Raw genomic sequence first — 13,226 nt, 5'->3', positions numbered from 1 at the left:
ATAGATAGATAGATAGATAGATAGATAGATAGATAGATTTGATGGGTTTGACCTTGCTTTACAATGCAGGAATCTAAAGCCAATGCAACACGGGATGTGCAATGAGTGCAAATCATGTTGGTCAACGACTTCCTGCTCGCACTGCAGTGCAGGGATCTCCCATGTTACAGTAGTGCACGCACCCTCCCTCACGTAGGCTCGTTCCCAGTCTGACACATGCTGTGGCATGAAAAGAGGAGTGGAGAGAGGAATAGAATGGCATACAAAATAATACGATAAACTTAAGTCTAATTCAAATAAAATCACAAGTATTAGGGTTTATTGTTGATCTTTTATTATTTGTTTCTTCTTTAAAGTGTAATATAAACCGGTCTAGCAGAATGTAGAACATGTCTCTATCAGATGTTGCTTTCATGATTTCCTACATAACTGCTGCATCTATCCATATCGGCACACACACACACACACACACACACACACACACACACACACACACACACACACACACACACACACACACACACACACACACACACACACACACACACACACACACACACACACACACATGCATATGCTGCATCTATAGGCGACCCAGTCTGCAGTCCTTTACAGATCACTGCACAGTGTCGGCCTGGGTATAAAACATGTGCCTGTATAGACAGAGAGGGACCAGTCTACCAATTAGACTGCATTTAGTTATTTTGACTATTGTAATCTACAGCTAGTTTCCTGTCTCTGCCTATTATAAATAAAGGCTGTCCATGCATTAGCTATATTGCTTCTGTATTTCATCACATGCATGATCACGGTGGGAATGGGACAAAATGCTTCATCATTGCCCACCACTTCCACGCTGGCATCATGCCAGTGTCTGTCTTATCTCTGTCTTGTCCTTCATCTCTGTGTGTCTTCTCTCTGCTTAATGTCATCTTTCATCATCGACACCACTCTTGTCTTATATTGGTTTATGAGTAACATGTGTGAAAAACCATTTCATCCCTATAGTTACTATGGCAGCCGTGACCAGCCCCTCGTTCAGAATGGAGCCTATCAGCACAGGATGAGGTGACGTCACGTCGCCAGGACGACCAGGCTTCCCGAGGCACGTGTCTTGTATAAAAGCGGAAGGCGGCACCGAGTACTGCGCACCCAGACTGAAGAAGCATCAGCAGGAGGTAAGTCCAACACCGATTTACCGTAAGCTGCACTGTGTATTCGCCATTATACAGTACACAAATGTTAAAGGACGTTACCAGTATTTGACACTACTCAGCCTTCACTAGGGGTTTAAATGTTAGCGTATATGTCTTTGCACACATGTAGGCCAGCCTTACTCAAAGTAGGTTTACTACTGCCGCTTTAAATGACCTATTTACTGTTTAATTCGTGGAATATTTTCCTGAGACTGCCATTATTAAAAGCTGTAAATGACTTATGGAAGCCAGTAATCATCCTCGAACCTTTACAGTGCATTGTTAATCGGCCACGTATCCGTTTACACAGTGGCCAGAGACAGGCATGTGGGAGGATGAGAGTGAGGTAACATTAGTTTAAAGCAAATGTATCGTTGCATAAGTGAAACTAATGTTAAATGTGCTATTATTGCAGTTAGCACGTTTTATGATAGCCTGCGGGAAGAGAAAAGCGAAGATGGGAAATGGATGCGGACATGGCCTTGCAGTCAGGAGAGAGGCTGCTCGTTCTTCTCTCTACTTCAGTTTATCGTTGCATCATATAGCCAACACCAACACCCTCTGTCTATAAACTCATAGGAGTTTCAAAAGTGTGTCTTGCAAAGAAAACCTACATAATGTGGATGATAGCTAGTTTATAACATTTAATTCATTCATTTGTCTTACTGAGTGCGTAACGTGACATTGGCAGCTCCCATTGCTGCATCTTTGCGGAAGTGGATTAGTCTCCATGTTATATAAGCGCAACACAGAAATATATATTTCCGCGTTTATCACAACAGATACTTAATAATATCCCATATAAAATAACTATGCAGTGAATTTGAATGTGTTTGAAGTAAAAGCTTTAATAGACTCCAGCTCCATTTTTGTATTAGGCTGTAATGGACAAAATGTACGGGAGTGTACGTGCATGAAGGGTAAGCTACGTGCTTTCCCCAGACTGCATGATGAAACCTGTCGTTGCGCCATTACATTTCACAGATGAATTGTACACGGGAAGTACAGATCACAGTGATGCAAGAAACTGACCGGGAAAAAATGAAATAACCTTGGCTTCATTTAATGTCGAAAGATGAGAGAGGCGTGGTGAAAAAGGCTCCAGTGATGGCTGTGAAGGACACAGGCAGGACTTTGGTGTCGCATTATTCTGTCGCAGTTTGACTCCAGACTCGACAGACCTGTTGATGCGGTTCACAAAGACGCCTGCACTTTTTGAGGCAGCAATACGGCACAACTAATTAAAATCTGTTTAGATAATCAGCCTTACAGTATAAAGTGTTCTCTCTTTATTGTGTTATTTACTATTCAGAATTATATATAATAGTAATAAAACAGTACATAAGATATTATTACTGTGGCAATGCCTATATGCTTTCAGTTACTTCCATACATCTTATGTAGGTGTGGCAGATGCAGCCATGTCGGGCTTTGGCTCCCTGTTGAAGGTCATCACTGCAGCTGAGAAGGTCACATCAGACCCAGTGCTGCCAGCGGAGATGCTAGTGTTCTAAAGTCAAAGCTCATTAACTTTATTCCATAACTGTTAAAAATGTGTTTCCCCCCAACTGTACTGGTGGATGGGGAGTCAGGCCTCTTATCTCAGGATGACTGAAGGTCACTCATAACAGGCCCAGTGCTGCCAGCGGAGATGCTAGTGTTCTAAAGTCAAAGCTGTATCATTTTCCATACTCAAGGCTCTATTATATTCATTTGGGGAATTTGAGCATAATCATTTCAATTTACATATGTTATCATTATAACTCCCCATGTATTTTATTTCTCAAAATTACGTTTTTCATAGCACATGTATAACAATGAGAATATCGTTACATGTTGTTCAAGTCTATCAGTGATTACAGAAAGAGATATGGACCACCCACAGACACAAATCGTGACATATGCAAGTAAGGGTGTCATGGGGTCTCTTTTACATTGGTGACAGATATGGTCTGGACTGCCAGGTGCTTTTTTTCTTCTTCTATTAGATTAGGTCTGTGCATGCTACTCATGTTGGACAGAAGCTCTTACTCTTACTTCCTGAGCACTCTTCAGTGCATGGTTTTACAAAAAGGGAAGAATCCCTCATACTCAAACTCCTAAGAATATTTCACACAGTCATGTGTTGGTTATGACTTCTCTGGATATACACACCTTTTCCACATAATGTGAAGTGGTTGTTTCAAGGCCAAAGTTAGCATGAGTGTTCCTCTCCATTATGCCCTGCAGATGACTTATCAACCAGCCATCTTGTCCAGGATGTGTGTCAGGGAGAAGGAGCTCAAGAGTGACTCAGCACTCTGCACATAACTGCCACACATGTATGGAAATAAGCCCTACAGTAGGGAAGGACAGACACACCTGGGACATAAGCAGCCCTTACTTGTAAAACAAAGCAGTTTTGCATAGCTTTTTTATTCAGATGTTGATAGGGCCAGGTGTGTGTACAGCAAGAGGATAGCAAACACAGCATCATACTGTAGTGCTGTAGCTTGAAGAAAAGAGGCCAGTCACAGGGTCTGAGCCTCACCAGGGGAATCTGTCATCTGCCTGCTGACACAAACTCCTACTATGTGTGTGTGTGTGTGTGTGTGTGTGTGTGTGTGTGTGTGTGTGTGTGTGTGTGTGTGTGTGTGTGTGTGTGTGTGTGTGTGTGTGTGTGTGTGTTTGGGTGTGGGTGGCTGTGCGCAGTGTTACCTCTGCAGAGCGGTCACATGTGTCCCTCCTATTGAATCTTCTGCAGTTTGATACGACACACTTTTAACTAATTCATGATGGGTGTGTGTGTGTATGTGTGTGTCTCTGTCTCTGTCTCTGTGTATGCACATTGGGTTTGTGCATGCATGAACATGCTTCTGTAGAACTTTAATAGTAAGTTATGACATTTATTATATCACCTCCTTTATCATCTATTCTTATCTTTGGTTATAAAAACATAGTAATTCATAAAAGCTATTAGCACTAAATATAGTGTTGGCTTATTGTGTTATTTTGCCACTTGTGAATTGTCCAATAGAAAGATTGAACTTATTATCTGGCTATTACAGGACACCATGCCTGCTGAGACGGAGGCACAGCCTGTGGTGGTGTGTGTTTGTGTGCGTGCGTGTGTGTGTGTGTGTGTGTGTGTGTGTGTGTGTGTTTGCTTTGTGATGTGATGGCGTTGGACATTTAACTGACTGGTTTACAGCAGCAAAGCGACATTGCCTCAGAGGTGAAACTGTAAAAAGGGCAGCAGCAAAAGAAGAAGAGGAGGCGGAGGAAAAGTTATTTTGAACACAGAAACTTTGACTCCACTCCATTAGAGTGTTTGTATCTAAGAGGCAAAAAAGCATGATCTATTATTCAGTCTCTAATGTATTTATTTTTTAAATTGCTAACCAGAAAGGCGGGCAACAAGAGAAAAGCTAATTGGATAGTCTGTCTGGCCTCTAGCCAATCAGCACTGCAGTGGAAAAGTACTGGAGAGGACGAGGGTGTGACAGAAGGAGGAAGGTTTTCAAATGCAAAAGACGCTGAAAGGAGAGCGGGTGGAGGAAGGAGGCAGACTGGGGAAAGGAAAAGCAAGATCAGAAGTTCTATTTCTACTTTTAAACACTTACAAATGTTCCACTCTATACCAAATAAGTAGCTGTGTACATGATTTATTTATATAATCCTCTCAAAACTCGGGTAGATATAAGATTAGCAGGAGTCTCAGTTTTAGTATTTAACCACAAGACTTATTTTTCTGCCCGACTAGTCATGAGACATCCTTCCCCTAGTGGTCCCTGCGGTGCACTTGCACACACACAGACATGGCATCCTGCACCCCCCCGTGGTTAAACTCTGTTTGTGTGAGGAAAGTGGGTCGCAGCTCAGACAGAGGGAGGGACATGGGTTGTCGTGCTGAATGAGGGTGGATCAGACAGACAAAGAGTGGCGCGTACAGGAGGAGGTAGGGAGTAGAATTTTAATGATAAGTTTGAGTGGTGTGGTAAAGGGGGGGAGGGTATGATAGTCATGGGCAGAAGAAACGGTTAAGAATGAACAGGAGTGAAATGAAACATCAAAGGGAGATATAGCGAGGACAAAACAAGTCAAATAAGCCAAACAGATTGAATGAGAAGTGTTAGAGTGGATGAAGGGAGAAGTAGGCAGAGTGCATCGGGTCTACTTCCGCATTATTGAGGATTACACCATTAAAGCTTCTCAGAGTGGGCGGTTCCTCAGGTTGGCCAACCAATCAGGAGAGGGGATTGGTTGCATCGCCCCTGGTCAAGTGATTGATTGTAGGTTGACTTGTGATCAAGGAGATGTGAGATGTATGGACCAGGAAGGTGAGACAGAAGTGAGAATGAGGAGGGAAGGTTGAACACAGAGATGGGAAATGATTGGCTGTTCTCTGCCCTGCCAATCATGAATCATGTTTGGCTCTCAGTGCACAGATATATCTAACAGATGCAGACACGTTTGTACCATAATTAAATCAAATTTAAACAGTTTCAATTTGCTGTGCATTTCATTTGATCTTGAGAAAAAGTAGGTGTTCAGTACTTGATTTTGCATTGCAGTCTTTTTCCAGATATGAATTGTACTCTTCCCTGGTAAACTATTGAGAACACGGTTTAGTAAATCAGCCATGTGTAACTTTACCACACTTGCTGTCTGGCTGTCTGTCTGATTCTTCATACTACATTTTAATGAGTGTCAGCAGACTTCAAGGTGCAGTTGACAGCATGTAACTTCATTGCTTTGCTCTGCACCATCCTGCCTCTATGAGCGGTGACATTTCTGTGTGAGTGTGTGCTGAATACCAGGTCACACTGATTGGTCTGCAGCCAAAAGAGACAATCTTTTGGTGCTAAAGAAAGGTAACTGCACATGAAAACCTTAATGTTACTCTACATTGAGGAAATGGATGATTTAGCAGTAATGTAGCAGGGATTGAACAAAATGTACACATTTTAGTGTTATTATCAATGCCAAAGTACATTTAGAATAGTTTGGACCTGAACTAAATGTAGCGTAACACTACATTTGGAAGCTGAACAGTGGTGCTACAGTTTCCTTCCTTGGATTCATTCACTGAAGTTGCGTTGGCAACGTTTTTTTTGGCTTCTCGTATTAGTGGGCAAAAGCCAGACACTGTTGCTTGGCAACAGTAGGGCATTGAGGGGGGAATGTCACCCAGGCTTCAGTCCAATTTTAAAGTATCCAATATATGTCAGGGTTTGCACAATTATTACCACTCATTTCTATAGTTTAACCTCAGCAAGTATACTATTCTCTGCACACTGCAAACTGATTTTAATTAATATGTTTTGGAGCACAGCACTTAATCCAATCAAGTCTCTCTAATGTGGTCCAATTAGTCTTTGTCCACGCTTTCCCCATGCTTTAGTGAATCAGAATAGCCCTCTCTTTTAACAAAGTAGTATCATTTCTCAGTAGAGCAGCCATTTTATGTTGGGAAACCCAGGGAAATGGCTCTTTGTAAAGAAAAACGCAGAGAACAGAGAGAGGGAGAAAGCCAACAAGTGAGACAAATGGTGAGAAGTGCACAGGGGGAATGAGAGTTCTGTGAATACACAATAGGATATGGTGAGAAAGACAGAAACGGTAATTCTGTACGCACCCTCTTTCTTTCCTCTACCTCTCTCTCCTTTGGCGACCTTGTACAATGGATGCTAGCAGCAGAATTCAAAATGGCTGCTCTTCTCTTGAAAAAAATAAGACACGTGATCCCCCTGTTGGAAATTCAGTCAGTGGAAACGGTGGCAGTTCAATAAATTGATTTTTCCTGGCATCAGATTAGCTCCAAATGGACAAGTTTTCAAATCTGAGAGCGTGTGTGAAAATGAGAGGGACGGTTTATCTTAATCTGCTTGCTCATTTTAGTCTATTTAAAGTGCTCCCATAATGCATTTCACCAGATCTACATCCTGTCCTTCAGGCTCCCCACTGGGACACACACGACTCACACTCAGTGAGATGCATACACACAACAGATTAGGAGATTACTGTAGTCTGAAACGACAACCAACCAATGTCAAGGACAATCAGCGTTAACCTCGGTCACTCGACTGTATCTGCGCTTGTCACACACACACACACACACACACACAAACACACACACTGGCTGCTAGTCAAAGAGCAACCACTATCTGGTTATCTGTTCACCTGTTTAAGTTTATGAACTTTTATAAGTCATATATGACTATGAAGTTGAAATATAAGAATAAATAGTAAACGTAAGTCAATTTGAATCCTAAATCCGTATTAGCAAATCCACATTTGCTTATATTCCAAGTCCCAAGATATGATTTATGAAGCTATATAAGATATCAGAGTGCATATCCCTGCTGGCACAAACCGTTTCAAGGACAGCAAAGGAGAAGAGGTGGAGACAGAAGATGAAGGAGGCAAAGCAAGTAAAGGAGAAGTGATGCATAAGTAGAAAAGTAGAAGGCGAGGACAGAAGAGGTGTTGAGAGGAGAGCTGGCGAATGAGTGCACAGCATGAGAAGGAGAGGAAAGCTGAGGGTAAGGGAGGTCACATAGTTGATTCAAGGCCAGGCTTCCTCCGTTCACTCAGCAGACAAGTCTTTTATTGTCAAGTTGCGTGCAGTTCCTGCTACTCTCTCCCTCCCTCTCTTCATTGTTGTCTAAACATGTCCCTGCATGATGTGAGACGCCCCTACTTTTGCACAAGTTGCACATAAAACAGCCTGCAGCCAGTACCTTCCCGCTACTGATAACAAACAGCCACACCCACGCTGGTATTCTGACTCGGACTGAAGCACCCAGCTCATCTTGACATTATACCTTCAGAAACACACCATCATCTAGATGTTTTCTTTCTAGCTGTAGTTCTAATGCAGCACACCGTGCTCCCTGTGCACCGTGAAACTACTGCTCCCAGGCTTTATTCATGTTATTTGTATGTAGATTTAATTTCACTGCTGTGAACATGTTGGAATGCTCCATTTCCACGGCTACAGACAGATCTTGAGTCATTTATGCAGCCTGTTCAGAATAGAGCGTCCTGCCACTGTTCATTCATTAGTCTGGATGTGTTGCTTGTTTTCTCCATCCATCAGTAGCTGCGGTTCTAATGTCCCTCTGTTTCTTTCTTGTATCTCTCAGGTAACTCAATCCCCCACAAGCAGCAGCAGCCATGTCAGACCTCTGTGTTGGAATCAATGGGTGAGTTTAAAACACACACACACTTTATAAACAGGACTGAGGTTTATGTGGGATTATTAGGGTAGGATGTCAAGTGAAGCAGATTTTGGTAATGATCAATCAAAAATAAAATAATAATGGCACAGGAAGAGATGAACTTACATGGATTAGATGTCACAAAGAGTTCGGCAGTCAGGTTGATTTAACATCAGTGGAGCTGGAGGAATACTGGAGTGGAAGAACTCATTATATCATTGGTTTTTATAGACATTTCTTGTGAGTTCTTGTGAGGTCTGGGACATTCTGAGAAAGTGTCCCACCATTTTGGCAAAACAACTATTATTGACCCCCCCTCCCTCCTCCCTCTCCCTGCAGATTTGGCCGTATTGGCCGCCTGGTCCTGAGGGCTTGCCTCCAGAAGGGCATCAAGGTCGTGGCCATCAACGACCCCTTCATTGACCTGCAGTACATGGTGAGAAAACTACATATTTCCTTACAATAATTAACAACAATGTATTTACCTATCACTGGAGCACCTGGGAACTAAACCATCATTATTACTCGCTTTTGTTATATTATTACCCTTTTGAACTGGAAATAACAAACCAAACTCTGACTCCTAGATTGTGTTTGTAATTATACCTGAACTAAACGTGTGTTATCTCCCCCCCGCCTCCTAGGTCTACATGTTCAAGTATGACTCCACCCACGGCCGTTACAACGGTGAGGTCTCCAAAGAGGACGACAAGCTCATCGTCGATGGCCAGGCCATCTCTGTCTTCCAGTGGTAAGTGTGGATAATGGTTAGTGGTCAGTGGCAACAAGCAGATTTATTAAAACGTTTCTATTTAACTGAAGTATTTAGTGCCAGTTTCACCTCCTGGTGTTAAGTATCCCCAAAAAATCCCATGTAATAGAATGAGGCTTTGTGCTGACTCAGCGATCGCTCATAGAGCTGCCCCTCTACCCGTAGTGCCGGCTGTTGTTTTAGTCCTTTCAGCAATGGTGCCTCCTCATCTGCAAAATGCAACGCCATCAGAAACGAGTGTCAGACAAGAGACATTCCTGGTCCTCTGAGCACTGAGTGTAAATTAGTATTTAGTTTTTACCATGCAACATACTTAAAGTGGCAGGATCTGAAACTCAAATGCCTAAAAATTTTAATTACTGGCATAACATGATCCAAAGAGGCTCTTCTGTACACTATTTTAAAAAGCCCAGTGTGTGCTGTTGTAATAAGATAAGCCCTCACTTCACTCACTACTTGTTCCTTTTGTTAACCTCAAATTTTATATCACAAAATGTAAAGATAGGAAGATTTTATCGGCATCGACTCCTGATAAATTGTTAGGTGAAAAAAGAGTATATACAGTACAAGTCTATAAGAGACAGCTTGTATTTAAAATATTTGTGCAATTGCTAACACCATTCTGGATCCTGCTCGCTAAATGTTCCTGATTTTCCCTCGACTTCAGCATGAAGCCACAAGAAATCCCCTGGGGCAAGGCTGGAGCCAAGTACGTTGTGGAGTCCACTGGAGTCTTCCTCAGTGTGGAGAAAGCCTCTGTATGTACACACATGCACAAATATCGAAACAGATAACACAGACTGCCTAATGTCTCCGTTTCTAACCTGTGCCCTCTTCCACAGTCTCACATCCAGGGTGGAGCACAGCGCGTGGTCGTGTCCGCCCCCTCACCCGACGCTCCAATGTTCGTCATGGGAGTCAACGAGGACAAATACGACCCCTCCACCATGACCATCGTCAGGTAATGTTTGTTTGGACATGCACATTTTTTATTTACACAAAACATACTTCTAGAATAGAGTCCGATACTAAGTGACCTGTCTTCCTGTTGATAGCAATGCCTCCTGCACCACCAACTGCCTGGCCCCCCTGGCCAAAGTAATCCAAGACAACTTTGGCATCGAGGAGGCTCTCATGGTAAGTGTGTGTCCAAATGTTATACTGTAAGGACTTAAACATAGATGACCCTGTATTTTAACTCATAAATGTATGTCAGAGTTGCTGATGTTCTGTTTGATGTCTCTTTAGACCACAGTGCACGCGTACACAGCCACCCAGAAGACCGTTGACGGACCCAGCGCCAAGGCCTGGCGTGATGGCCGCGGTGCCCACCAGAACATCATTCCAGCCTCCACTGGTGCTGCCAAGGCTGTCGGCAAAGTCATCCCCGAACTCAACGGGTAAGGACACACACATCTTACTATTATTATAACGTGGCTTAGCTGAAACTTAATTGTGATTGGTCAGGTGGGAGATTCAGTGGCCAAGGGACACTAGTGTTTGGTTACTTCGTCAGAAAACACCATAGAATTCTTTTTTATATACGCAAATAGCACGCAATGAAATAAAACAGCAGGAAAGAAGATGAAGACTCATGAAGTGACACTAAAGGGAACAGCCGAGAAAGAAAACAGGAAATAAACACGAAGGGGAACACGGTATTGATAATGGCATTGTTTAAATTGAGGTAGATGATACATGTCTGATATCTCTATCATGTCTGTGCTCTCTCTCCAGGAAGCTGACCGGCATGGCGTTCAGGGTGCCCGTGGCTGATGTGTCAGTGGTGGACCTGACATGCCGTCTGTCCAACCCTGCGTCTTACGCCGAAATCAAGGAAGCCTGCAAGAAGGCCGCACACGGACCCATGAAGGGAGTGCTGGGTTACACCGAGGACCAGGTAACACTCAAAGCGCCACATTATGTGCATTGATCCGGTTTATTTGAATGCATGGATAACGACGAACAATTAACCAGATAATTATTATAATTCATTTTGCATAAAAGGTGTAAATAATGCCCTTTTTGACCTCTGACTCTCTTTGTATTCTGCAGGTGGTTTCCTCCGACTTCATTGGTGACACCCACTCCTCCATCTTTGATGCTGGTGCTGGCATCTCCCTGAACGACAACTTTGTCAAGCTCATTTCCTGGTTAGTTTTCAATTGCTTTGATCATTCCCACAGGTCAAACAGGAATTTTACAGTTCTATCATTTCAAAACCAAACTATTTATTCCTCTTCTCTTCGCTCCCTCTCTCCAGGTATGACAATGAGTTCGGCTACAGCCACCGTGTCGCTGACCTGCTGCTGTACATGCACTCCAAGGAGTAGACACTTCCTGGCCAAGAAGGAAGTCAGAAAAGGGACCAACCCAACCATCCTACCACACTTTCCCTTCTCTTTTACACACCCCACCCATAGCAAAGTCATAGCATCACGGCTCTTAACTCTACTACAGTAAACGTAGGCAGCAGCTACAGTGTGTTTGAGTGTTCTGAGTTTATCTGTTGTTTTCCTTTAACGACAATCGGTCGGTGACAGTATTTGTGTCTGTGTGTCCCCTCTGCACCTCCCACCTCCTCTTTAGATGTGTCCTTATGGCTCAGTACTATGGTGACTACTGTATTCATCTCCCTGTTGGTGTGTTTTAAAGACTTCATCACCAGTGGAAGGAGGAAGCTGAGAGGAAGAGCTACTGTAACAAGGCCTAAGAGTAATGAGACAGAAATAAAACTTCAAAAACCTCAAGCTGTCACTTTGTCCTGTTTTTATTGTTAACTGTTCACTGTGTCTCATGGAGCCATAAAACTGACAAAATGTAGTAAAAGGTTTTCAGAAAAATAAAAAATATATATTTAAATACATCAAAAAATTATATTCACAAGGACTTTAAAACATTATGGTTTTTTTTTATGTCTAATCAGTAAATATTGTTCAGTTATTGCTAATAAGTAAATCAAATTCAAACTTCATTAGTTTTCAATTTATGAGTTTTTATTTTTTGTATCCATAATTTTCAAATTGTTTGTGTTGGCATAAGTTTAATAATTTGTCCTGTTTTATTTCCACCATGCTACATTTTCCAATTGTTTTGACTACTTATTTAGTGTCTAGGTCATGTCACCTGTCAGGACAGAAATATCACTGTGAAGAAAAGCGATACTGATGATGTTGATATGAATATTATAACGTCTATGTATAGGCTGGAAAGATTGAAGCAATTAATGGACCTGAAATAAAGAAGGTGAAGTAATATGGTACCTGGAACAGCGTGCTCCCAATATTTATTCCCTCCATTTTGTGCTGGATTTGAACTTTCACCGGTCAGACTAAGGGAAAAAATATGAATAACCATGTTAAATATGGATGTGAAAGCACAGCAGTCAGACCTCAAATAAAATAGAGAGTAGAAAATGAGAGGATGGATTGAACACTTAAACTCTTTTGTCTGTTCAGTTCTTCTTTTCAGTTCTTTTCTTACTTACTGGTCCTTTATCACCTACTGTAGCCTATAAGAGGTTAGCAACTCAATGTAAGCATCGACTGGAGTCTCCTCCCTATTCCCTTCAAGTCATTCTCTGGTAGGCATCATGTTTGTGTGTGTGGGGGGGGGGGGGGGGTTGTTCTAGCAGGACTCCTGTTGCCTCTTTAAGTGTACGGCAGCATGACTCAACATGAGGGCTGCATCCTTATATAGAAGAAATGCTGCCCTGCTGCTTTTTCCTGCGTTGGCCAAGTTACTTCCTCTTAAAAGGAACTGACATGAAAAGCTTTGAAAATGTGTATAATGGTTTCTGCTGCAGTGCCACCTGCTGTTGAACTGAACGCACTGCAACACATTCAACAGGGCTGTGGAACTATGGGCATAACAAGGACCTGGTAACATATTACTATAAGACCATGTCCTAGGAGGAGGAGTCCGATGGACAGAGGTCAGCACAAGGATGAGGTCAACAGTATCTCCTGACTAAAAAGAAATCAGATCATTTGCCTGCTGCCTGATTTCCCCATCCATGCATGGAGACTGAACTGTTTTGAATGTAGAACATCTGAA

The 13,226-nt window shown here is 42.5% G+C and overlaps 1 protein-coding gene across 1 annotated transcript; it reads left to right on the top strand.

Annotated features, from left to right (window-relative positions):
- The first annotated feature begins 1,068 nt into the window (after positions 1–1,068).
- On the top strand, positions 1,069–11,920 carry gapdhs (glyceraldehyde-3-phosphate dehydrogenase, spermatogenic). The gene is made up of 11 exons (XM_063878921.1): positions 1,069–1,178; positions 8,324–8,383; positions 8,738–8,834; positions 9,043–9,149; positions 9,838–9,928; positions 10,013–10,131; positions 10,226–10,307; positions 10,419–10,570; positions 10,908–11,070; positions 11,226–11,323; positions 11,434–11,920. The coding sequence occupies exons 2-11, from the start codon at positions 8,355–8,357 to the stop codon at positions 11,501–11,503; spliced, it is 1,008 nt and encodes a 335-aa protein (XP_063734991.1). The 5' UTR covers positions 1,069–1,178; positions 8,324–8,354; the 3' UTR covers positions 11,504–11,920.
- Positions 11,921–13,226: the final 1,306 nt, after the last annotated feature.

Source organism: Eleginops maclovinus, chromosome 3 (genome assembly GCF_036324505.1).
Source record: "Eleginops maclovinus isolate JMC-PN-2008 ecotype Puerto Natales chromosome 3, JC_Emac_rtc_rv5, whole genome shotgun sequence".
NCBI classification, from domain to species: domain Eukaryota; kingdom Metazoa; phylum Chordata; class Actinopteri; order Perciformes; family Eleginopidae; genus Eleginops; species Eleginops maclovinus.
Note: the sequence above shows the minus strand (reverse complement) of the source record. Positions and strands in the feature narration are given on the sequence as shown.